Here is a 25,732-nt window from a genome sequence, read left to right on the forward strand (position 1 = left end):
TTGTTTTCCTGTGTTGTTATGATTTACTGGCATATACATAAACTGAATTAAATTGAAAATCTATACATTGGAAAACAATATTTATGCCTGTTTTCCAGTTGTACAACAGTCAAACCATTACAACAAGCAAAGGTGATCATGTACGTTGAATTATAAATGATAACAATTGGTGTCCTAATGCATTCTGGGTAAACGGCTGACACATCTACTGTCTATACAAGATGGAGCTGCATCTCTCAGACAGCATCGCTTCATCCTGCAAAGAGAAGAAGAAAGGAATTCCCTGCAACCTTCTCTAACTACTGAACAGCCACATCAGAGAGCAAGATTTCATCCACATATATTTGACTTCTGTACAGAAAATAATTAGCAAAGGATTGGATCTATACTTGAAATTTGGCATATTTAAATATATAAGAGAAGAAAGCACCAAGATGACTTGATGAATAAATAAATGATAACAACAGACCAAGAACACTGACATGTTGCCTGACATGCAGGCAGGTGCAGGCGAGAGGCCATGCTAGCAAGAATACAGCGAGATCTGCAGACTTCTGTGGTGCTCTGAAATAGGTCATGTTCAAATCAGGGCTGTCTGCATAATTTTTCTGACTTCTCTACAGCTGAAATGGTTCAGGCCAGTGGCCCATGGCGGTATGTGGGGGATGGGATGAAGGAGACCTCTACATCAAGCTTCATCATAGTCAGAGATGCTGAGACACAAACACAAGGAGTCAATGGAAGGCTTTAGCAAGAAAGTACCACTTCAAGTTTGCGCTACATCATTATTTCTTTCAGACCTTTCTTACTGAATCTTACAAACATACTTTAGTATAAAGTTAAAAGTGTATTTCCTCATGATTCCCGTCATTTCCTCATGATTCACCGGATTCAAAGTGTCAGATTAATACATAGTTCACAGTTAATACATAAACAAAAACCAGCAACAAACAAGATCCCTAACATGGTAACATTTCACAGATAGATGCACATCATGAGAAGGTGGACAAGATTAGAAAAGTATCTTGGCACCACAGACATATTGTAGAAGATTACTGTGTCCTACCACGCATTATTGGCTCATTAAAATGTGTAGCTCAAATAATCAGATTAGTGTGAGTAAACTTCTCTGGGGGGAGAGTTTTCTTTCTGCCGCAGCAGCTGGTGTCGGGACTCTGCAGGCATCATTTATCCAAACTTTCCAGAACTGAATTAAGACAACGGGAAGACCAGACATCTTGCAGTCAGAAAGTTCTGACTTCAATTCCAGCTTCCTCCTCTGCCACATAGAAATGATCAAGCAGCCACTACATTTTCAGTCATTACACAATTGTGATGCAAACACACTCAGGGCTGGGAGGGTGGTGTCTGTCCCACAGACAGGTCAGGAGAAATAATATGAAGCTCCTCTTCATTGGCGCCCTGCTAAATCTGAAATATAATTTACATTTTTATTCTCACAAAAAACCTCTAATTAACCAAACTTTATTTTGTCCTAGGGCACTAATTGTTTCACGAGAGCACTGTCAGACTGCAGGTTTCCTGGTAGTTTCTAGATACTGTAAAATGAAAATGGGGGATGATATTTAATTGATCAAACTCCATTTTTCCTGTACAAATTTTTATAGAATATACCTGAAAAATAAAACATTGCCTTTCATCTAAACAAAGTTAAATTACATCCAGATTAAGGTGACTACTGATGTCTACCTGTCTACTCAACCTGACTTTGAATGTCTTTGTTCAGGCTAAAGTTGGACTAAATAAAGACATGGACTGTCTCTCCTTAAATAGCCATCCATTCACTTTTAAAGGTGAGGTGCTCCTCTCCACTGATGCCCTGTGCTTGCTCAGGATGAGGGACGGAAAGTTTTTGTTGGTTTCTTTAAACAGAAAGCTTTTTTTATTGGGCATATTAGCCCATAACTCAATCTGACTTGATTGTAATACAAGCAGATTGAACTGGACTTTGTATGTATTATGATTAGAATGAGATTTGAATTTAAATTTAATTGCAAGTGGTTTTAATTGAACTTTACTTGACTTAATTGGATTGGATAAATGATTTTGGATGAAGTAAGTAAATCAACTATTAACTGGACTGCTTAGCTTTTCTTTTTATAAACTTGAGAAGAGTTTAGCTAAACTAGTTTGAAATTAATTCCTTTTTCTTTGACTGTTGATGTAGTTGTCACATGTTCTGAATGAAGGTAAGAAACCATCCTCATGCAAAAGCAGACACCACATGCAGTAAGTCACAGTAAATCTTTATTTTCAGTGCAGACAACATAGTGCTCAAATAGCTCTTCCTTTTATTTTTAAGGGTGCACATCTGACTTCCTGCATCATTAGAAAATTCACAACAGAGGTGAGAAACAAAAGCAAATCTGAAAATCATTTCATATTCAGACAGAACCAGTCAGATGATTCCTGACCATTGGCTACAAAGACACTTTACGCTGTTGAAACACTGGGACACAAAACGTCACATGTACACAGTCATCATCTCAAAGCTAACTGAGATATGATGACTACAACTATGCTGACATCACACATGGCTTTGCTAACAGATCCGTGAAAATGTTTACCTTAAAATATTTCACAGTGTTACGACTTAATGCTGATAAAATGAACAGCATTCTTGGTGTAGGGGTGTGCAGGAATTAATTATAAAACATGTAAGCATGACTTAAACTTCGTCAGATTAAAAAGTATGTGCTTTTACATTTAATGCTAGGTGCCACAGAAGGCTATGGTTCTGCAGAAGCTTTTTCTGCCATGTTGAATGAGGTGTGTTAAAACAGGGAAACAGAAAACATGCAGTGTCTGTGAGCTCCAAGGACCAAGATGTTTTCTTGTAATTCACTTCCATAGACAGGTTAATATTTTAGTGCTTTAAATAATTTCCTGTTACTTTCAGTAAAAATAAGATCAGAAAATACACAACTCACAAAAAGTTAGGCATATTTGGCTTTCGGGTGAAATTTATGGAAAACGTAAAAAAAATTGGGCATTTAAGTAGAAGCACATAGTGGTGATTTCCTCATGTGAAGCGATTTATTGAAACAAAAGACAACAACAATGGTGGGTAGACCACAACAAAAAATGCTCCTCGGTCTATGCAAGACCATAAAGCCTGTGCCTGGAGGTGTGGTCAGGTACTTTTGCAGGTTGTCTAGCACACAGACACTTGGGTGCCTCTCACCTCCCTTCAATGTGCCTCGTGTCAAGTGGCATTCATTATCCGGTTCTGGAGGGCCCTGTTCACTATGAAGAGGTCATCAGTGTGGGATGTGGCTAAAGTACGTCTGCTTCTATGCCTCTCTGTGACTCTTCCGGTCTCTGTATCTCTGTTGCAACTTGTTGATGACACTGTGACTCTAAACTCAGTTGACCCTTCCGTCTAAGTACATCCTTTTTGAAACGTCGCCATGGCGAGGTCCTGTTGATCAATTGTTAGGTGTTGTCTTGGTCTCATGCTGTGAAGATGTGAACAGCATGATGAGGAGGCCTGTTTAGATCCCATTTCTGATTAAACTAGGAAACTTAATGGTCAATTCATGGACCAAACCCCTGATGGGAATTTTGCAGTTAAGGTCCCTGTTATAGAACAGCAAGCTGTGCAAAAAGTACTGAAACATTAAACAGTTGGACATGTGCATTCAGAAGTTTGGAGAAGGTCATATTAAATTCGCCTGTAAAGGTAATTGTACTTGAAACTATCCCTCACTTTTTGTGAGTCGTGATCTGAGTGAGCTATTGTAACATCACCCAAACTTAAGTGCATGAGAACATTGCTGGGCAAAAGACCAGAACCTCTAGCTGGTTAAATGAGAATGAAGATGAGAATGAGACAGATTCACAGAAACACACTTGGCTTAATGATGCATAGCTTTGGAAAACATGCGTTTTGAAGAGCTCTTCAAAGTGTTGCCAATGATATTCTAAAACCTGAGTAAAAGTTTGTATTCTGCTACAAACAGTAATCTCTCTTTGAGAATGAGTTTGTGTAGTTTTTCATCACAGTGACAACTGGCACATCATTTTGGCACTATAAAACCATTGTGCTTTCTAGCACATTGCACTTTTGAAATATTATCTCAACAGGTGAGAGGTCCTTTAGTGTACACTTGTGCAATACTTATCAAAGGAAATTCATAGACTTCATAACTACAACTTTATCAAGAAATTAATAAACTTGAATAAGGGTGATTCCAGAGTTAAAAACACATGACACAAACACACACACGTGTCTAATTATTCATGCACTTTTGCGCACTTAAAAGTCACACACATGCTCTAACTGATTTCAGTGTTTCAAATTAGTCATCACACATCTTTGAAATAATAGTGTTATAGTAAGACAGAATGCCAGAATCACATGTACTTAAAGTCTGTGTAAATGCCAGAAAGAAAACAACTTTACAGATGATGAATCCCAAAAACCTAAAGAAAAATCAGAAATCAGCAGGTTTTCTTTAGAAGTCTTAGATATTTTCAATTATAATAAATTTTATGGAATTGAATTAATACATTTTCAGTGTGGCTGTCTTATATTTTACTTTGAATTCAACTGAGTTTATTTATAAATTCACAACACATATCGCCTGAGGAAATAAAATTTCATATCATTTTTACAATTATCTATGTATAGAGGTTTACGTTGAAATTTCTTCTTATTTACTAAACTATAGAGCAAACAACAGGAAGAGAAACCTTAAAAATTCTATTAGAATAGCATCCATACCCAGACAGAAGGATCATTCAATTCAATTCAATTCAAAAATACTTTATTAATCCCAAAGGGAAATTAAATATATCATCCTGACTTATGTGGTCGGGGGGAGGGGGATTCTTATCTGTGTCTCTGACACAAATGGATCTAAACAAAGTTACTAGAAGTTTTTTTTAATGCATATGAACTTTTAGTAAAGAGTCTTGTTTTGTAGAAAATCAAGGGCAATTGAGTCTGGGTATATTTCATACCTGGTCTGTGTGGTCTGCAACGTTTAAAATGTGAGGTGCTGGTATTTCAATTTTGCTAGATGCATACATTTTAGATTGTTGGAGGAAACTAAAAGAGCTAAAACAAATTAACATCTAAGTGGAACTCATATGGTTCAAACTTTCTTTTCTCCCAAAGTGCTAATTAATGAGCCAGTGTTCCCCTGAGTATTCATTTAATATTGCTTGCAGCTTTAAAGCATAATGTGGATTCAGCAACTTGTTTCATGATCAAATATTACTAAGAAGGACAAGTTAATTTAGTCCTAAAGCAATATGAAGACTCTTTGAGGTTGTTTTAGGGTACAGCTGACAGCATACCCTAACTGATCACCCTAACAGGCCATCAGTAAAGATGGTGTTACTTGAAGGCTGCTATGACGTTATCACAGCTAAACTGTAGTTTCGTTCTTCCAAGGCCCAGTCCGTATATTTCCTGTAGCATCTGAACCAAACAGGCTCTCTTCTTGCAGACTCCTGTTTCGACCAATGACTCCTCTGCGGCTAACAGTGGAATGCTGTCGAGGAAGGGTATTTCTTGGAAAGCCTCTCTGCTCCATGTCCAGAGAATGCATCTCCTTGTCTTCATCTTCTGTCTTTTTTGTGCAGCTGTATGTGTTGGGTTCTTGCTCATATTGCACTGTAAATGGATCTTGTTTTTCACAACCGGTTGCATTAGAAGAGGGATTGACTGAACCATACATGCGCCACTGGCAGGAATGGACCCCTTGAGAAGGCAGGAGGAGGCTGTGACACGAAGTTATACTGTCATGCATGTTGTGAACATGGCCATGGCAGGATGTCACTGAGTCTTGCACACTCTGGCAGGAGGTTTGGCGTTGTAAGGTGTGGCTAGAAGCCATCTGCTTATCTAGGTGGGGGCTAGGACAAGGAAGCTGAAGATCTGGGAGTAGACTGTTGGGAACCAGCGGTGTTCCTTCGAGATAATGTGGAGGCTGAGAGTTATCCCTGTGGGAGGTGTGCACACTTCCATCCATACTCAGGGAAGTCATATGTGAGCGGTAGTCTTGTAGACATGGACGTGGGCGGTTAAAGGAGTGTGACTTTGCTCTTTCAGTAAGGCTTCTCTGGAGGGGAAGAGTTGGGCGAGGGAGCTCATCAGGTAGGGAATGTGGACGTGGTGAGGGCCCTGGCTCAATGAGGGATGGGATGGGGGATGCTGGACTCAATACAGCCACACAACATGGACCTGTGTTACTTGGAGTTGGGCTGTGAGGAGGTGGTGTCATTTTGTCAAAAGAACTCGGCAAAAGGTGTGAAGAAAGCAGCGTCTGCTTGCCTGAACATGGAGCGCTCAAGTGGCAGTGTGCTTGATGGATCTGCTGCTTCTGACCATCAGTATTTCCATCCTCTGACTTTGACATGGAATGGCAACAACCCCACCAACGATTCCACACATCATCCCGTTTAGCACAGTGCTGGATGAGAAGGAAGAGGCCCAGAGTGACACAAAAAGCCCCATATAAGCAGCTAAATATCATGTCTAGGAAGTGTCCCTGTGATACGGCCAATGCTCCTAAAGCCCAGGTTGCCAGGAACAGAAACAGTGTGAAGATGGTGGCCCGGAGTTGGGATTTAAACGAGTGTTCATTAGCCAGCACAGACACACCAGTAGAAAATGGCAGACAGTCTCCAGAAGACCCTGAAGCTCCACCACTGCCACTTTGACAATGATGATTTGACTCACTGGATGACAACTTCTGATGATCCTCACTCAGAAGGCGCAATTCATACTTCCTCTCTGGGTGGCGCTTCAGCTGGATGTAGGTATTCAAAAAGTACAGAGACATGACTAAGACCAGAAGACCCACAGGACCATAAAACCCTCCCAGGCTGGGTTCCCAAGCCATCCAGCAACTGAAAATGATAGACAGGAACATAAGTCGATGTGTTTTACCTGGCAAACATAAAGTTAGAAATGTGATGTACGCTGAATCCATACTTACTACAAATCCCCGTCCCTGCTGCCGTAGTTCTCCATACCAAACACTGCTGTAATACCTACCACTATCAGAGGTACTCCATCACTCACAAGATAAAATCTACCAAAGAAAATGAAAAGGTTAGTAAATAAACATACAGCATAGATAAATAAATAAAAATACAGCAGTGAGATTGAAGTGTGTAGAGAAACACAGGGTTTGCTGGAAGAGCTCTTGAAGATCAGTTAAATATAAGAAAAAGTTGACTCAACTCAAGCTTTCTCTGAATCTGGTTAAAGATCCAGAGACCCTAAGAAAATAGTCACCATTCTTTCAAACCTTTTCAAACATTTTCAGGCATTTAGTTTTTGCAAATAAAAGTTTACCCCAGGATGGTTGCTTTGGAACATTTCTGAGCTGGACCGCTCCTGTCCTGGGCTCCAAGTGGATCTTTGCACACATCTTTACAGATGTTTCTAGCAGTAAACGCCAGCCACAACATGGTCGACAACGAAGCATAATGGAGTACAATGCCAACCTATCACATCAAGGAAACACAATTAAAAACATTATTTCTCTAATTTGCACATCTTAGTAATGATTACATCCACAGGAGGCCTTCAGTTCTTCTACATTTGCTTTATTGCTCAGTGAGAAGCGACAACGCTGTTCTGAAAAAAAAATTTAGGAATGCTTCACAATATGTTCATGTTCATGTAAATTTAAAAATCACATTTCTATTATATCTCGTTAACTTCCAGACAGAAAAGAGGCAACATCCCCATTGTTAACCATGTGCTATCAAGGTAAAACATTGATTTTGACCACTTTCAAAATTTATTTTTAAATAAACTCAGACGCTCTTCTAATGTTAATACTGTTTTAAGCCGAAGCTCATTATGCTGCATTTAAAACTGCATGCAGTATTTATACGGCCTGCATCATATTGAGATCCTCCCATGGCCAGCAAGGTCAACCCATCTTTCTTAGTAAAACATATAAGACATTAACTCAGGTGTCAGCTTCAGTCTGCTAGATCTCAAGCACATGTATCACATCACCACTGTATCCCTACCTGCCTGGCATGGGAGGATTAATGCTCATCCTGCTAACTCTGTTCTCCATTTCATCTTATATTGTAATCGCTGAGATCACATGACCTCTTAACACATCCTGTTTCATTTCAGTGAGAGCATAAAATATACAGTATATTACATATGATGCAGAACCCTGAGTTAAATGCCCTGAAAAATATATTTTATTGCAGAAGTATAGTGTGTGTGACAGAAGAAATTAAAGATTAATCCATCTTTTAATTTGAGTGTATTTATTAAGTGGGAAAAAAAACACATTATGAAGTAGTTGTTTTAACAAAGTTAGTAAAGCCATAATTATTGACAGCCCTGCTGGACATTCTTTGTACAACCCTCTTTTGACACCCGGAAATATTTTAATTTTCTCCGTTAGAGTTTCATAAGGTTGGGCCTACAGAGAAAAACATCTTTGACTATGCCTCTCTAAATTGTCCTGAACCCTAGGTCATCTTTGATGCTTTCTTCCAGGTAACCTCTGACAAAGTTTCTAGGGTCTTCGGAGAATAAACAGGCCCACAGCATCATGGATCCTCCACAATACCTGACTGTCTGATGTGCTTTTTCACATATTTTACAGTTGTTTTACACCAAATTTACCTGGAATGTTTGTTGCCAAAAAGCTCACTTGCTGTCTCATATGACCAATGGCCATAATTTCAGTTAAAGAACCAATAACAAACTCCACATGTTTACCTCTGTGATAGCAGGATAGAAAATAGCATGCCTCCTGGCATGCTTCTCAAACAACCTGTTCTCATGTACATATTGTCTGACAGTTATAATGGAGACCTGAAGGTACCTCCCTTACCATCCTCCTCACTGTGTGTGGTGCCAAGATGTCCTTGGGCCTTTTGTCCAGCCTTATTTGTCTCAGTTTCAGTCGGGTTAAAACTTTTTAATTATTGCTCTGACTGTAGATATAAACAGGTTTAGGTGATATTTTCCAACCCTTTTCTGACTTACCACTATTACCAAACACGTCTGCTTGACCTTAATTGCATAATCCCTATAATTTTCCAATGTAAAGATTGGTGAAGAGAAAAGGGCGTCTGTGTAACATAACGGAGTTCCTTAACACTTTTATCAACTTAAAAAACAAGAAGGGGGCTGTAAATAATACTAATAATGTATTATTGTTAATAAAAACATAATTCTTCTTTAAAGTTAGTTTACAGTTAAAAATGACATCTATTTACACACAATGGTTCCAGATTCAGACATTTAGTTGAAGCCCGCTTGTTGTTTAATTTATGACTGGCTCTGAGCTGCTAAACTATGTGCACAAAGGGCCATAATTACTGCGCCTAATGGAAAATATGTATGTAAAATATCACCTACATAAAAGAGCACACTTACAATCTGACAAACCAAAGGAAAGTGGATCTGGTTGATGCCTCCAGCAAACACCCCAAATGTCAGTCCTGTGTGAAAGAGGAAGTTGAGGAGTGTGTGCCAGCCCTTCCTGCTGATGCGGATGACACTGGAAACAGTGATTAAAGAAAGTCATTATGAAGCTGGACTGCAGTCTAGCTTTCCTTAATCTACAGCTGGTTTAACAACAGTGGTTTGTGGGTATTGATAACTCAATCTATAATCTCAACATGCAATCTCTGGTTGGAGACGTTTCCACAAGAAAACTCTGCTATCCAACACAAAGTTGGTAACAATGAGATTCAGAACTTTCTGTGGATATTATACTTACTCAAACGTTACTTAATAATAATGGAGAATACAGTATTACTGTCTGCGTGGAGACGAGTAAGATGTTGAATTATAACTGCATTTTAATTTTGACATTTTAAGGCTTGGTATTCAATTTTTAACAATAATATCTTAGATAAAAGTTGCAAAACAAAGTAATAAATACATAAAGTATTTTAAGAATTTAAAATTTTTTCTCGGTAAACACAATACTTCTAGTATTTCTATTGACATTAAATTTACAACATATGTGAGTAACATATGCAATGCACATTACAGAGAAATCAAAAGTATAGTAATCCATAAATTATGTTATGTGTAATGAAGTCGAATGGTACAGCGAATAAGTATTGAACACATGAAGAAGATGATTTGCAAAAAGGCATAGAAAAACAAGAAACCATCTAAAATTGGTCAGAATTAAAAAAGAATTCTGGCTGCTATTTGCAGGCATCAACATCACCTGGTTTATTCATAACCGATGACCCATAAAATCTTTTGTCATTACCAAACATTTGCACAGAAGCCAGGAGATCTTCACAAGAAAGTTGCAAAATGTACTGATGGCAATGGTCAATACTGCAATTCTAAACCTCTGCATATTCCTGTGAGCACTGTTTGGCCCAGTGGAAACAGCATCAAGAAAAAACAGCTTCAGAGAAACCTGGAAAGAGCAGGTACAGTTATTCCTTTGTAAACAAAAAGCTATGCACTCAATGCTTCTGTATTTTTTTTCTCCAAACCCCTGCCAGTCATTGCAGATGGCCGCTCACACTGAACCATTGTGTAAATGACACAAAGCATTTCCTGTCCACTGTCTCTACATGCTCATCCAGGAGGAGTGATTTCTGCAAGTCACTGGCTTGATGCAATCTGCTTAGTTTTCTTAGAAAAACTTTTTAATCAGTTTGAATAATAAACTGAACTTGACTGCACTGTTTAGTAACTAGGATCTGATTGGGATGAATGTAATTTTACATACCTACATTTCTTTTGAATTGTTGCTATAAAAATAAACTGAATTGAATTGGACCCCAATGGGCTCTATGTACACTCACTGCACAAAACTCCACTGCTGAAGAAAAAACATGTAGAAGCTTGTTTAAAGTGTGCTGCGGAAGATTTAGACAAGCCAGTCAACTGAGAACATAGTCTGGTCAGATGAGGCCAAAGCTGAACTTTTTGGATATAAATGCACACACAATGTTTGGAGTAAGAATGTTTCTGCACATCACCCAAGCCAAAAGAGAAGCATGCAGGTTCTGTATGAACATCATGGTGTGGCCTGTCTTACAGTACACAGTACTGGAAGACTTCATGTTGTTGGGGCACCCTCTCTTTTGTGAGCCAAACAAATAACAACGCAGCTCAGCAGGCGTTTCACCTCTGACGTTACAGGAGGTGTGCTTTATAAGAGCTCGTGGAAAACTCCTACCTAGCCATTTCCTGCTGTAGTGGACCGATACTTCACATGGAGGCGATCTCTGGAGAATCAGAGGCTCGCATGTCGGTTTTATTCCATTCTCCATCACAGGCCAACCTCATGAACAGCTTGACAAAGTTAGAAATCGTGCTGCGATAAGAAGACCAGACGATTCAAAAGCGTGTCTGTAATGCACAAACTAAGAAAAACCCACAGAGGTGTTCCAAAGGAGACAAATTTTTCCTCTTTTGTTTTATTCCAGTTGGCTGTGAACTGTCCATCATATCCCCCCCTTTTTCTGCCGAAAAAGGAGAAGTTGATTGTTCCCGAGTTTGTCACGGATGCGTGACAAATGAAGCCCCGCCTTCTACTTGCTGCTCCAGAGAAAAAAACACCGAGTAATCTTGTTCCTTTTTGTTGGTACTATAGAAATTGCCTGGGCAGGATAAAGTAGGATAGTTAGGGTGGTTTTAGAATCACCATTCATTTAACTCAATGTGTTTCAACTTATATGTTGCATGCAATACTTTATTGAAGTTCTGCGGAACCATCTGATGGATGTTTAATAAAAAACTTGGATGACTTTAAATTTTCTGCTTCTAAATTCAGACAAGACATAAGTTTGGACCAGAGTCTTTAAAAAAGAAACTGCTTAGTCAATCACTTAACCTGGATGGCATTAAATTGACCTCTGATAATAAAGTAAAAAACCTTGGTGTTATTTTTGACCAGGACATGTTATTTAAATCCCATATTAAACAGGTTTCTAGCATTTCCTTCTTTCATCTCCGGAACATTGCCAAAATTAGAAATATCCTGTCCAGGAGTGACGCTGAAAAACTAGTCCATGCATTTGTTACTTCAAGGCTGGACTATTGTAATTTTTTACTATCAGGATGTCCACAAAATGCAGTTAAAAGCCTTCAGCTGATTCAAAATGCTGCAGCAAGAGTTCTGATGAAAATTAAAAAGAGAGATCATATCTCTCCGACTTTAGCTTCCTTTCATTGGCTCCCTGTTAAATCCAGAATAGAATTTAAAATTCTCCTCCTCACATATAAAGCCCTAATGATCTAGCTCCATCATACATATCTGATTGTTCCATATGTTCCTAACAGAGCACTTTGTTCTCAGACTGCAGGTTTACTGGTGGTTCCTAGAGTCTCTAGAAGTAGAATGGGAGGCAGATCCTTTAGTTATCAGGCTCCTCTCCTGTGGAACCAGCTCCCAGTTTTAGTCTGTGAGGCAGATACCCTGTCTAATTTTAAGGCTAGGCTTAAAACTTTCCTTTTTGATAAAGCTTATAGTTAGAGTGGTTTTCAGTTTTTAACTTTATGTTCTCCCTCTTTTCTCTTCCTAGAAGCTACACCTGGCCTGACTCTGTGTCTACCTGTGACACCTTTCTGGAGAGGGGCATCGTCCGAGCTTCTGCTGGCAACAAATTAATGCTCACCCTCTACCGATGATCCACATGGCCCTGTCTTTTAGTGTTTAACCCTTTCTCTCTCCTAGACATGGCAACTGACTGAGCTTCTACTGTGACTAACTCTATGTGCTCTCTTTCAGACTCTATCCTTGAAAACTGGCTCAGAGTTTATCTGTTCTTTCTTTCTAGATGAAATGACTAAAGGAGCTACATCCATTAACATTTACTTTTCCTTCCCATAGAAGTCTCTTTGTGTCTCTGCTCTGTTCTCTCAAACCCCCAGTCGGTCGTGGCAGGTGGCCGCTCACACTGAGCCTGGTTCTGGTTCTGCTGGAGGTTTCTTCCTGTTAAAAGGGAGTTTTTCCTCTCCACTGTCGCTACATGCATGCTCAGTATGAGGGATTGCTGCAAAGTCAACACCAGTGACTGTCCACTGTCGCTACATGCTCATCCGGGAGGAGTGAATGCTGCAAGTCACAGACTGGATGCAATCTGCTGGGTTTCCTTAGATAGAAAAACTTTGAAGTGCCTTGAGACGACATGTGTTGTGAATTGGCGCTATATAAACAAAACGGAATTAATACTGTTGAATTCAGAAGCGTTCACTGCGTTTTAAACATCTGAGTGCTGACTCAGTTGAAGTTTAAGTAGATTCTTAAAGCAGACTTAAGCTACAGACTGAGCCTTTTGTTCATCTTATTGTTTCACAGTTTGTGGTCCTTTGTGTTTACGGAGTTCCCGCTTTGGGGGGTTTTATGACTGTATGCTGATAAAGAGCTAAGCCGCTCCCGAGGGCGCTGGCTATGTGGAACTCATTGACTCTCACTGTTTCTGTTCATCTTTCCAATTTAATCCAAATTGTTGCGTTATTCTCATTTGTCCATAAACTGCTGGTTTGATCTCCATCTACCCTCAGCACATATCCTTGTCTTGATTATTACTGTACCCCTTTTGTAGTATAGTGCATGCTAAATTAGATGGAAGTCACATTTGTCGTGGTTTTGGTTAATAATTATAAATATTAATGATAAATTACTAATTGTAATTGTGAAGTCCTGTGAGCCCAATAATCATACCAGAGTGTTTCTCTGATCATTATTCGGAAGAAATTATTTTTGGTTAGAATTTATTTCTTCTAAATTATGATTTTTTATAAATAAATATTTAAAATCAATAATTATATTCCCTACAATATTACTGAAGGGATGATGAATGAAGAAATGTACCGAGACATTCTTGATAAGAATCTGAATATGACATGAGTATCCATTTCCAAGCAGCACAATAGTCCCAAATACACAGTCAAGGAAATGCTTAATTGGTTTCAGAGAAAGAAAGTAAAACTGATATGATGGTTCAGTCGATTAAAAATCTATAGAAAGAACTGAAGATCAGAGTGCATAAAAGAGCCCCTCAGAATTTTACAGATTTGAAGACAGTTTGTGTGGAATTATGGGTCAAGATCCCACCTGAGCAATGCATGTGACAAATTTCTCCTTACAGGAGACACTTGACATTACCAAAAACAGTTGACATTACCAAAAGAGGTTTTCCACAAAGTGACCTTGAACCGCCACCTAAACGTGGAGGAGAGGTTTGAGTGCTTAAATGATCCTAGAGGCTATGTTGTCCGAGGCTTAAATGTCCCTGTTAGGGTCTCCCATGGCAAACAGGCTCTGGGTAATAGGTCAGACAAAGAGCCTTCACGAGGACCACTAGAACAAGGGATGTGATGTCACCCAGTACGCTGGAGCCAGGGTCCCATCCTGGAGCCAGGCCTGGGGTTGGGACTCGTCAGCGAGCGTCTGGTGGTTACTTCTCGCGGGACCCAGCCGGGCCAACCCCAAATAAGAGATGTGAGTCCATCCCCCAGTGGGTCCACCACCTGCAGTAGGAACCATGAGGGTCTGGAGCAAATAGGATCGGGCAGAGGACAAAGGTGGAGACCTCAATCACCCTATCTCCAGATGCTGAAACTGGCACTGGGATGTGGAATGTCACCTCAAGGGGTGGGAAGGAGCCTGAGCTTGTGCGGGAGGTCGAGAGATATTGGCTAGAAATAGTCGGGCTCATCTCCAAGCAAAGAGTGGGCTCTGGAACTCAGCTCCTTGAGAGAGGTTGGACTCTCATACTCTAAAGTGGCACTTAGGGAGAGGCAGCGGGCTGAGGAGGGTTTTCTAGTCACCCCTCAGCTCAACCATCTCGTGTTTGGGTTTACCTCAGTTGATGAGAGGGTTGCATCCCTGCGCCTTCGGTTTGGGGACAGCTCTCTGACTGTTGTTTTGGCCTACGGGCCGAACGGTGGTGCAGATTACTAACCTTCTTGGTGTCCCTGTCAGGGGTGCTGGATAGTGCCACTTTCGGGGACTTCGTCATTCTGCTGAGAAACAACAATGACACCTGGAGGGGTGTGATTAGGAGGAATGTCCTCCTTGATCTGAACCCAAGTGGTGTTTTATCGTTGGACTTCTGTGTCAGTCACGGATTGTCCATAATGAACACCATGTTCAATGCATAAGGGTGTTTATCAGTGCACTTGGCACGAGGACACCATAGGCAGGAGGTCAAGGACCAACTTTGTAGTCGTGTCTTCGGACCTTCGGCTGCATGTCTTGGACACTTGGGTGAAAAGAGGGGCTGAGCTGTGCACTGATCACCACCTGATGGTGAGTTGGATTTGCTGGAAGAGGAGGAAGCCGGATAAACTTGGCCCAAGAGTATAGTAAGGGGCTGCTGGGAACGTCTTCGGCCAGGGATGTATTCAACTCCCACCTCTGTCAGAGCTTTGACCAGATTCCGGGGAAGGTTGGAGATGGACAATGTGGACAATGTTCTCCTCCTCTATTGTCAATGCTGGAGCCCGTAGCTGTGGCCGTAAGCTCTGCTGTGCCTGTCGCGATCCCCGAACGCGGTGGTAGACACAGTCAGTAAGGTATACTGTCAAGCTGAAGAAGGAGTTCTATCAGCTGTGCCACGGCCCAGGCTGTGGTAGCAAGGGTTTGGTGAGGCCATGGAGAAGGACTACCGGTTTCCCTCGAAGCGATTCTGGTAAATCGTCCGACGCCTCAGGAAAGGGAAGCAGTGCTTTGCCAACTCTGTTTCTAATGGGGCTGGGGAGCTGCTGACCTCAACTAGGGGCATTATCGGGCAGTGGAAGGAGTACTTCGAGGATCTCCACAATCCTGCTGTCATGCCTTCCCTGGTGGAAGCAGAGACTGGGGACTCAGAGTTGGACTCTTTCATCAACCAGGCTGAAGTCACTGAGGTGGATAAAAAGCTCCACGGTGGCAAGGCTTCAGGGGCGTAAAAGATCCGCCCTGAGTACCTTAAGTCTCTGGAAGTTGTGGGGCTGTCGTGGCTGACTGCATGGTGGTCGGGGACAGTGCCTCTGGACTGGCAGACTGGAGGTGGTGGTACCCATTAATAAGAAGGGGGACCGGAGGGTGTGTTCCAACTACAAGGGGATCACACGCCATAGCTTCCTTAGGTAAGGCCTATGCCACGGTATTGGAGAGGAGAGTCCGGCCGGTTGTTGAACTCTGTGGAACACTGGACCAGCTCTATACTCTCTACAGGGTACTCGAGGGTTCATGGGAGTTTGCCCAACCGGTCCACATGTGTTTTGTGGACCTGGAGAAGGCATTCAACTGTGTCCCTTGTGGTGACCTGTGGGGGGGTGCTCCAGAAGTATGGAGTCTGGGGCCCTGAGTCAATCAGACCTGTTCCCGTTGCATGTTGGACTCCAGCAGGGCTGCACTTTGTCACTGATCCTGTTCATAACTGTAATGGACAGGATTTCTAGGTGCAGCCAAGGGCCGTATGTGGTCTGGTTTTGGGACCGGTGGATTTTATCGCTTCTTTTTGCAGATGACATGGTCCTGCAGGCCCCCTCTAGCCAAGACCTACCACCACCTACCTACCACCGAGTGTGAAGCGGCTGGGATGAGGATCAGCTCCTCCAAGTCCAAGGCTATGGTTTTGACCGGAAAAGGGTGGCTTGCCCTCTTCAGGTTGGAGGGAAGTTCCTGCTTGAAGTGGAGGAATTTAAGTATCTCGGGGTCTTGTTCACGAATGAGGGTAGAATGGAGCAGGAGACAAATTAATTGGTGCGGCTGCCACAGTAATAAGGACAATGTGCCGGTCCGTGGTGAAGAGAAAGCTGAGGCCAAACGTTTAAGCTCTCATCGGTCTACGTTCCTACCCTCATATATAAGCATGAACTTTGGGTCATGACCGAAAGAACAAGATCCCGGATAAAATGAGCTTCCGCTGCAGGGTTGTCAGGCACTCCTTTAGAGATAGGGTGAGGAGCTTGGCCATTCGGGAGGAGCTCGGAGTAGAGCACATCGCATCCTCCACGTCGAGAGGAGAAATAAAATAAATAGGCCATGGGGAGAAATGACCCTCTGAAAATAAAAGCTGGCTTTTTGAAATAAAAGCTGACTTTAAAAAAAATGACATTTTGACATAAAAAACTGCTGGAATTACATAAAAATAGCCTCAACAATAATTTCAATTATTGGGTAAAAATGATCATAAAAAACTTTTATATTACAAAGCTGATTTTAAAAGGAAAATGATATATGTTTCATAATAATGAGCTGAGAATTTAATATGCATTCAATTATTTCACAATTTAATTGTCACATTATATATTTATATATTATTTACTGATGTAGATACTTATTTCATAATGTTTCATTTGTTTATTTAATTTTGAGCACTTTGGCGTTCCATTGGGCTGGAACATAGGTCAGGAACAAAAAGCACCAGCTGAGAAAATATGGAACAATTAGATCTTTAATATAGGTTTTATACACCAGCCAAATGTGAAACCCCCTCTTATTTTAAGCAAAACCCTCGCTGCAGCATTTTGGGTCAGGTGAAAGCTATCTGAAAGCAACTGAAAATATGTCTTATATTCTAGGTTCTTCAAAGTAGCCACCTTTTGCTTTGATTACTGCATCTGATACTACACATCTGATAGTCCTACTGAATAGACTGTTAGAATTTGTATTATGGCTAGAAAAAAGCAGCTAAGTAAAGAAAAACGATTGACCGTCATGACTTTAAGAAATGAAGGTCAGTCAGTCCGAACAATTGGGAAAACTTTGAAAGTGTCCCCAAGTGCAGTCGCAAAAACCATCAAGCGCTACAAAGAAACTGGCTCACATGAGGACCGCACCAGGAAAGGAAGACCAAGAGTCACCTCTGCTGCGGACGATAAGTTCATCCGAGTCACCAGCCTCAGAAATCGCAGGTTAACAGCAGCTCAGATTAGAGAACAGGTCAATGCCACACAGAGTTCTAGCAGCAGACACATCTCTAGAACAACTGTTAAAAGGAGACTGTGTGAATCAGGCCTTCATGGTAAAATAGCTGCTAGGAAAACACTGCTGAGGACAGGCAACAAGCAGAAGAGACTTGTTTGGGCTAAAGAACACAAGGAATGGATATTAGACCAGTTGAAATCTGTGCTTTGGTCTGATGAGTCCAAGTTTGAGATCTTTGGTTCCAACCACCATGTCTTTGTGCGGCGCAGAAGAGGTGAACGGATGGACTCTACATGCCTGGTTCCCACCGTGAAGCATGGAGGAGGAGGTGTGATGGTGTGGAGGTGCTTTGCTGGTGACACTGTTGGGGATTTATTCAAAATTGAAGGCATACTGAACCAGCATGGCTACCACAGCATCTTGAAGTGGCATGCTATTCCATCCGGTTTGCGTTTAGTTGGACCATCATTTATTTTTCAACAGGACAATGACCCCAAACACACCTCCAGGCTGTGTAAGGGCTATTTGACCAAGAAGGAAAGTGATGGGGTGCTGCGCCAGATGACCTGGCCTCCACGGTCACCAGACCTGAACCCAATCGAGATGGTTTGGGGTGATCTGGACCGCAGAGTGAAGGCAAAAGGCCCAACAAGTGCTAAGCATCTCTGGGAACTCCTTCAAGACTGTTGGAAAACCATTTCAGGTGACTACCTCTTGAAGCTCATCAACAGAATACCAAGAGTGTGCGGAGCAGTAATCAAAGCAAAAGGAAAACTTCCTGAAATCATTTGGTTAGGATAAGGTCCAACATACAGTTTGAAGGTTCAGATGAAGATAATATTTTTAGTAACTCTGAAACGTCAATTGGATAAAAAGAAAATCCTCTTACCTGTGGTGTACAATGTATGTCATGATGGAAACAAGCAAGCAGAGCAGCATGACTGCAGTGCAGGCATACACCACAGGATGTAGGTAATCCCCAGGGTATGGAGGGAAGGACAGAACTTTCTTTAGATCCTGGTAAACATAGAAAATAAATAAATAGTTAATTAGTTATTAATTATTTTTTCTTTTTAAATTTACTCAAAATATAGCTTCACTAAAACCAGAAGGAAACATTAACCTTAAGGTAATAATTTGAGTATGTTGTCCAGGAACAAATATTTGGAGGACATATGGACATGCCAGCTCCTTATTTTTTAAATGTGAAGTCTTAGATAATGACACCCAACTTAGAAATAAACAGTTATAACAATGGTGATACTGCAGTGGCTTTTTTATCAAGGGTTTTTAAAATGTGTTCATAAAAGAACTTAACAGGTCTTAATATAGCAACACAGACACATGAAATAATATTATAGAATGCATAAATATCTTGGCAGCATCCAGTGATAGGCAATGCCTAATATGTCTAAAGTGTATTCCGTTTTTTTTTTTTTACATTTCTTAAAATTCACATTTTGGAAGATGGCCTAAGATATTTCCATTCATTAATTATATTAATCTGTTCACCTTTAACCAATGGTCAACGGTAGGAGGTAGTACCATGGTTTTATTTACATTCAGTCTCATATATGACAGTTCAAGCCACTGTGTGATCCTCTTTAACACATTTGGTAGCTTGCCAGCTGCAACTTCAACTACATTAGCAGTAAGTTTTCAACAGTGTGATCTTTGTACGCACATCTGCATCAAGGCAGTCTCACAGAAGACCTAATACTGATCCTAGTGGAACACCTGCTAGGCACTTTAAATAACTAGACTTAAGATCTCCTGCCAGGCACTACCAGAACAGGATCATCCTTGTCTATCTTCAAGAAACTCTTCAGCATCTCCTACCCTAGCACATGCTTTGTAATTCCATACCCTCTCTACTGTGCTCTATTTCTACACTGTCATACAAGCGTCTCCCAAACATAAACACTATGGATTACAGTATCGTAATGCTTTACACAAATATAAAACTAAAGCACCAACTACTCCTTCATCAAGCCTCGCTTTGACTTCCTCCACAAAGTACAAAGTAGACGTTGCATTAACTTAATTTTTTTTTAAATTACCTGAATCATTCAAGTGTGACAACAACAGAAGAAATTTGTAAGAGGCCAAATTGTTATGATTCTGGCACGTCTGCTCTACCCTGTCTCCCTGGTTGCAATCAGCAGATTAGATGCACCTGGTGGCTGCTGCAGTGTAGTGCAATCTGTGGAATGCCAAGCACCTGTGTCTTCCCTGATATATACTGACTCTGACAAGCAGACGGTGCCAGATTTTTGAAAGCCATTGTGTGAGTATATCCAGCGTTCCTTCCAGTCTGATCATTGTTCTTCACCTTGCCTTGCCTTTTGGATTTATGCCTCTGCCTGCTCCCTGTCAGACTATTTGGATTTTGGTTGTCGACCTTGTTTCCTGCATCTGGTTTATGCCTCTGCCTGCCCCTTGCCTGACGCCTCTTGTTCCGATCGTTGACCCTGTTTCTGTCCTTGGATTATTGAGCCAGCCTAGCCCTCGGATTATTCAGCCTGGAGTCACTTCTTACCTGTGCTGTGGGGATCACCGCCTGCCGCCCACTGAGGTTTCCCCTCTGGGTTTCAAGTTCCACTCAAGACAAAAGCAGGTTAGTGGCTTTTCTGATCCCTGCAAAATCTGGAGAGACTACAAGTCACTAATCCCTCTTTCTGCCTCAGTGATTCCTGGAAGCTGTGAGGAGTGTTACGTGTGTGACGTTTTCCTGTGGCTGAATAAACCTTTTAAACTTTCAGTACTGTGTCTGGCTGAATCTTGGGTCCGCCTTTTTCTGATTCATAGCAGAAAAATCTGGCCAAAAATGGACCCATCGCCAGCACAACAGTGGCGTACCCACGTTGATGAGACCCTTTCCTGGTTGGGTTCCGGCATGGAAGAAATAATTTCCACATTACTTTCTGGCAATCTTTTCTCCGAGCCACCACCGTCACAAAGAAACCATGCCCAAGTAACACGGACAACAGCAGAGGTAAGGGAGCCACGCCTCTCTCCGCCTGAGATGTTCAGGGGAGACTCAGACCAATGTCGAGCTTTTCTAACTCAGTGTGAAATTCATTTTGAGCTTCAGCCATCATCCTTTCCCACTGAACGTTCCAAGGTGGCGTTTGTTATATCTCTGCTGGCAGGAAAGGCAAAACAGTGGGGAACTGCTGAATGGCATAACAGGTCTGCATCTTGTGATCTTTATGAAACTTTTTCCAAGGAACTCATTCGAGTTTTTGACCAAGTCGTGAGGCCGCAAGAGGATTATTGTCCCTCAAACAGGTTGATCAACCTGTCTCGACCTATATAATTGACTTTCATTTGTTGGCTGCAGAGAGCCGTTGGAATGAGGCAGCACAAATGGATGCATTCATGAAAGGATTAAACGAAGACATCAAGGATGAGCTAGCGACCCGTGACTATCCTTTTTCCCTGAAACAACTCGAGGATTTGGCTGCTCGAATTGATATTTGGCTGGCAGAGAGAAGGAAGGAGAAGCGCCATGAGAAGGGCCGCTCATCATTAACTCAGCTTTCTGCACACCGGTATGAGAGAAGGAGTCGGTCACCTCTCACTGTGGAAAATGATAATTGTGAGCCCATGCAATTGGGCAGAACCAAGATTACCCCTGAGAAGAAAGATTGTCGGAGAAGATTCAAGCACTCAGGTGTCAACTAAAAGGACAGGCTCAGCAGAGGAAGGGAGGTCTCTACTGAGCCGAAGTCAACTATCTGCATCCTCCTTCTTGTTTCCTGCCCATTTTCAAACCTATTCTTTGTCTCTCCAGGGGGCCATGTTTATTGATTCAGGAGCAGATACTGAATTCATGGACAAAACATTTCCAAATAAAAACGGCATAAAACTTATTCCGTCAGCTGACGCAAGAAACGTGCCAGCTTTGGATGGTCACAGCATAAACAATTCACATCTCAGGACAGAGGAGATTACCTTAACAGTTGGAGGTAATCATCAAGAAAAACTAACTTTCATGATAATTAATTCACCTGAACTTCCTGTAGTCCTAGGGGCCTCCTGGTTGCAGAAACACAACCCTCACATCGACTGGAAGAACAAAAGACGTTTTGGGTTGGTCTGAGTCATGTTCCGCTGACTGTCTTTTGTCTGCTGCTACGGAGGTCAGTGTGGAGAATGAGGTTGAGGAGACCTATCCGGATTTATCCAAGGTACCGCAAGAATACCATGATTTAAAGGAGGTTTTTAATAAAATCAAGGCCACAGCTCTGCCACCCCATAGACCTTATAAGTGTGCTATTGATTTGCTTCCTGGCACATCACCCCCTAAAGGCAGAACCTATTCATTGTCTGGTCCAGAGCACAGGGCCATGAAGAGTTATGTTGATGAGGCATTAAAGGCAGGGCACATTCAACCTTCTTCCTCTCCTGCAGGTGCTGGTTTCTTTTTTGTTGGGAAGAAGGATGGTTCATTGAGACCATGCATTGATTATAGAGGCCTTAATGAGATAACAGTTAAAAATAGATATCCCTTACCACTCATGAACACAGCTTTTGATCAGATCCAGGGAGCCAAGATATTTTCTAAGCTGGATCTAAGGAATGCATATCACCTGGTCCGAATCAGAGAAGGAGATGAGTGGAAAACGGCTTTCAACACGCCTACGGGCCGTTATGAATACAAGGTCATGTCATTTGGACTTACTAACGCTCCTGCAGTTTTTCAGTCATTGGTCAATGACGTTGTAAGAGACATGGTGGGTCAATTCGTATTTGTTTATCTTGATGACATACTGATTTATTCTCAAGTTCTGGAAACCCACAGAAAACATGTCAGAGCTGTTCTCCTGCGTCTTCTCCAAAACCAGTTGTTCGTCAAGGCAGAGAAATGTGAGTTCCACATAACTACCACTTCCTTTTTGGGCTTCATCATTTCCCCAGATCAAGTGCTTGTCGACCCCTCCAAGGTTAAGGCTGTATTGGAATGGCCTGTTCCAACTGATCGCAAGCAGCTTCAAAGATTTCTAGGCTTCGCAAACTTCTATAGGAGGTTTATTAGAAATTACAGCCTGGTTGCTACTCCCCTAAACGCTCTTACCTCTTCCAAGGTGAAATTTGTGTGGAATAAGGACGCAGAGAAGGCCTTCAATAGGTTAAAGGAACTCTTCACGTCAGCTCCAGTGTTACGGTCTCCTGACCCAGAGAGACAGTTTATCATGGAGGTGGATGGCTCAAGCACTGGGGTCGGAGTTGTATTAAGCCAAAGAGGTGAGGATGATCGTGTTCACCCACGTGCCTTCTTTTCAAGGACTCTGTCACAGGCTGTGCGGAATTACGACGTGGGAGACAGAGAGTTATTGGCTGTCAAGTTGGCGTTGACAGAGTGGAGACATTGGCTGGAGGGGACTAAGGAGCCGTTTATGGTGTGGACTGACCATAAGAACTTGGAGTATCTGAAATCAGCAAAACGGCTAAACCCCAGATAGGTTAGGTGGGCTTTGTTTTTTGGTCGTTTTAATTTCTCCCTATCTTACAGGCCAGGGAGAAAAATGGCAAACCTGACGCCCTATCCTGGATTCAAGAGCCTGAAGAATCTCAGTCTGCGGGTGAAGAGGAGTTTATCCTTCCTGAAACCGTCAGGTTGTCTGTGTCCCGAGTGGAGGTGGAAAGGGAGGTCCAGGAAGCCATTAGAGATCTGCCTATCCCACCATCATGTCCACCTGACCGCTGTTTGGTCCCTGAACGCCTTGTGCCTAAGGTACTGGAGTCTTGTCATTGCTCTCGTTTAGTTTGTCATCCAGGAATCAGCAGAACCATTCAGACAGTTCGAACTCAGTTGTGATGGCCATCGCTGGTCAAGGATGTCAAAGACTTTGTTGCTGAATGCACTCAATGTTGTCAAGCCAAGCCTTCTCGTCACCCTCCTGCGGGGTTGTTGCACCCTTTGCCAATTGCCCCTCGCCCATGGTCACATATTGCAATGGATTTTGTGACAGGTCTACCGGTTTCTAATGGTCACTCTGTACTACTAACCATAATTGACAGATTTTCAAAAATGGTTCATCTGGTGCCGTTGGAGAAGCTTCCATCTGCTAAGGAGATGGGTGAGATATTGACCCGAGAAGTTTTCAGGCTCCATGGAATTCCAAATGACATTGTTCCGATAGAGGACCCCAATTTGTGTCACGTTTCTGGAAGGAGTTTTGTTCGTTGTTGGGAATTTCTGTTAGTCTTTCCTCAGGGTTTCATCCTCAGTCTGATGGCCAAACCGAGAGAGCCAACCAAGAAGCTGAAACCAAACTTCGTATATTATGTGAGTCTGACCCGACCAAGTGGTCACAAAATTTGCCCTGGGTTGAATACGCCATGAACTCTATGCAATCAAGTGCCACTGGTTTGTCCCCTTTTCATGTTGTGTTTGGTTTCCAGCCACCCATGTTTTCAGTTCAAGAGAGAGAAGCTAATGTTCCGTCCGCCCAAGCGCCTGCCCTAAGGTACCAAAGAATATGGAGAAAGGCCAGGAGATCGATGATCAGAATGTCACTGGTTCAGTCAAGAATGGCCAACCGGAGACGGATCCCTGCCCCTAAGTACCAGGTGGGGCAGAAAGTTTGGCTCTCAGCCAAGGACCTCCCATTAAGGGTAGAATCCCGGAAATTTGCACCCCGATTTGTTGGACCTTTCCCAATCTCCAAGATCATCAACCCTGTCGCTGTACGACTGAGATTACCCAACTCCATAAGGATTCACCCCACGTTCCACGTTTCTCAGGTCAAGCCCTTCGTGGAGCCCCGACTTGGTCCGGCGCATTCTCAGGTCCAGGCGAAGAGGATGTGGAATGCAATACCTGGTTGACTGGGAGGGCTATGGGCCCGAGGAATGAACTTGGATTCCTTCGAGGTTCATCATTGATAAGGACCTAATTCGTGAGTTTCATTGTCTCCATCCTGATCAGCCTCGTGGTCCGTCAGGAGCCGGACCTTAGAGGGGGGGTACAGTTATGATTCTGGCACGTCTGCTGTACCCTGTCTCCCTGGCTGCAATCAGCAGATTAGATGCACCTGGTGGCTGCTGAAGTGTAGTGCAATCTGTGGAATGCCGAGCACCTGTGTCTTCCCTGATATATACTGACTCTGACAAGCAGACGGTGCCAGATTTTTGAAAGCCATTGTGTGAGTATATCCAGCGTTCCTTCCTGTCTGATCATTGTTCTTCACCTTGCCTTGCCTTTTGGATTTATGCCTCTGCCTGCTCCCTGTCAGACTATTTGGATTTTGGTTGTCGATCTTGTTTCCTGCATCTGGTTTATGCCTCTGCCTGCCCCTTGCCTGACGCCTCTTGTTCCGATCGTTGACCCTGTTTCTGTCCTTGGATTATTGAGCCAGCCTAGACCTCGGATTATTCAGCCTGGAGTCACTTCTTACCTGTGCTGTGGAGATCACCGCCTGCCGCCCACTGAGGTTTCCCCTCTGGGTTTCAAGTTCCACTCAAGACAAAAGCAGGTTAGTGGCTTTTCTGATCCCTGCAAAATCTGGAGAGACTACAAGTCACTAATCCCTCTTTCTGCCTCAGTGATTCCTGGAAGCTGTGAGGAGTGTTACCTGTGTGACGTTTTCCTGTGGCTGAATAAACCTTTTAAACTTTCAGTACTGTGTCTGGCTGAATCTTGGGTCCGCCTTTTTCTGATTCATAGCACAAATACTTTTTCACATAACTATATTCTAATATTTAGCCTTGTCTTAGACACAGTTATAACATATTTTCTAGTTTTCATTGGAGGTGATATTTATAATGGTTATCTAGGAACTCCTGGCTGTAGTAAAGGCCAATGCTTTGCAGTTCCCATGACACTACAAACAAGAAGCAGCCGGAGCACCGGGCCTTTG

General features: G+C 42.3%; 1 protein-coding gene across 3 annotated transcripts in view; it reads right to left on the bottom strand.

Moving 5' to 3' along the window:
* Window positions 1–2,248: 2,248 nt before the first annotated feature.
* adgra1a (adhesion G protein-coupled receptor A1a) overlaps window positions 2,249–25,732 on the bottom strand; it is a 28,927-nt gene continuing 5,443 nt past the window's right edge. For 2 of the 3 annotated variants that reach the window (XM_047377766.1, XM_047377767.1), the window contains exons 3-7: window positions 18,754–18,881; window positions 9,398–9,521; window positions 7,334–7,485; window positions 6,972–7,067; window positions 2,249–6,882 (exon numbers count right to left, since the gene is read on the bottom strand). In XM_047377766.1, the coding sequence (XP_047233722.1) occupies window positions 5,397–6,882; window positions 6,972–7,067; window positions 7,334–7,485; window positions 9,398–9,521; window positions 18,754–18,881 (1,986 nt within the window). In that variant the 3' untranslated portion in view covers window positions 2,249–5,396. The remainder of the gene's footprint in view (window positions 6,883–6,971; window positions 7,068–7,333; window positions 7,486–9,397; window positions 9,522–18,753; window positions 18,882–25,732) is intronic. The other variant, XM_047377768.1, reaches the window with a different exon arrangement.

The sequence above is a fragment of the Girardinichthys multiradiatus genome, chromosome 10 (genome assembly GCF_021462225.1).
Source record: "Girardinichthys multiradiatus isolate DD_20200921_A chromosome 10, DD_fGirMul_XY1, whole genome shotgun sequence".
Taxonomy (NCBI): domain Eukaryota; kingdom Metazoa; phylum Chordata; class Actinopteri; order Cyprinodontiformes; family Goodeidae; genus Girardinichthys; species Girardinichthys multiradiatus.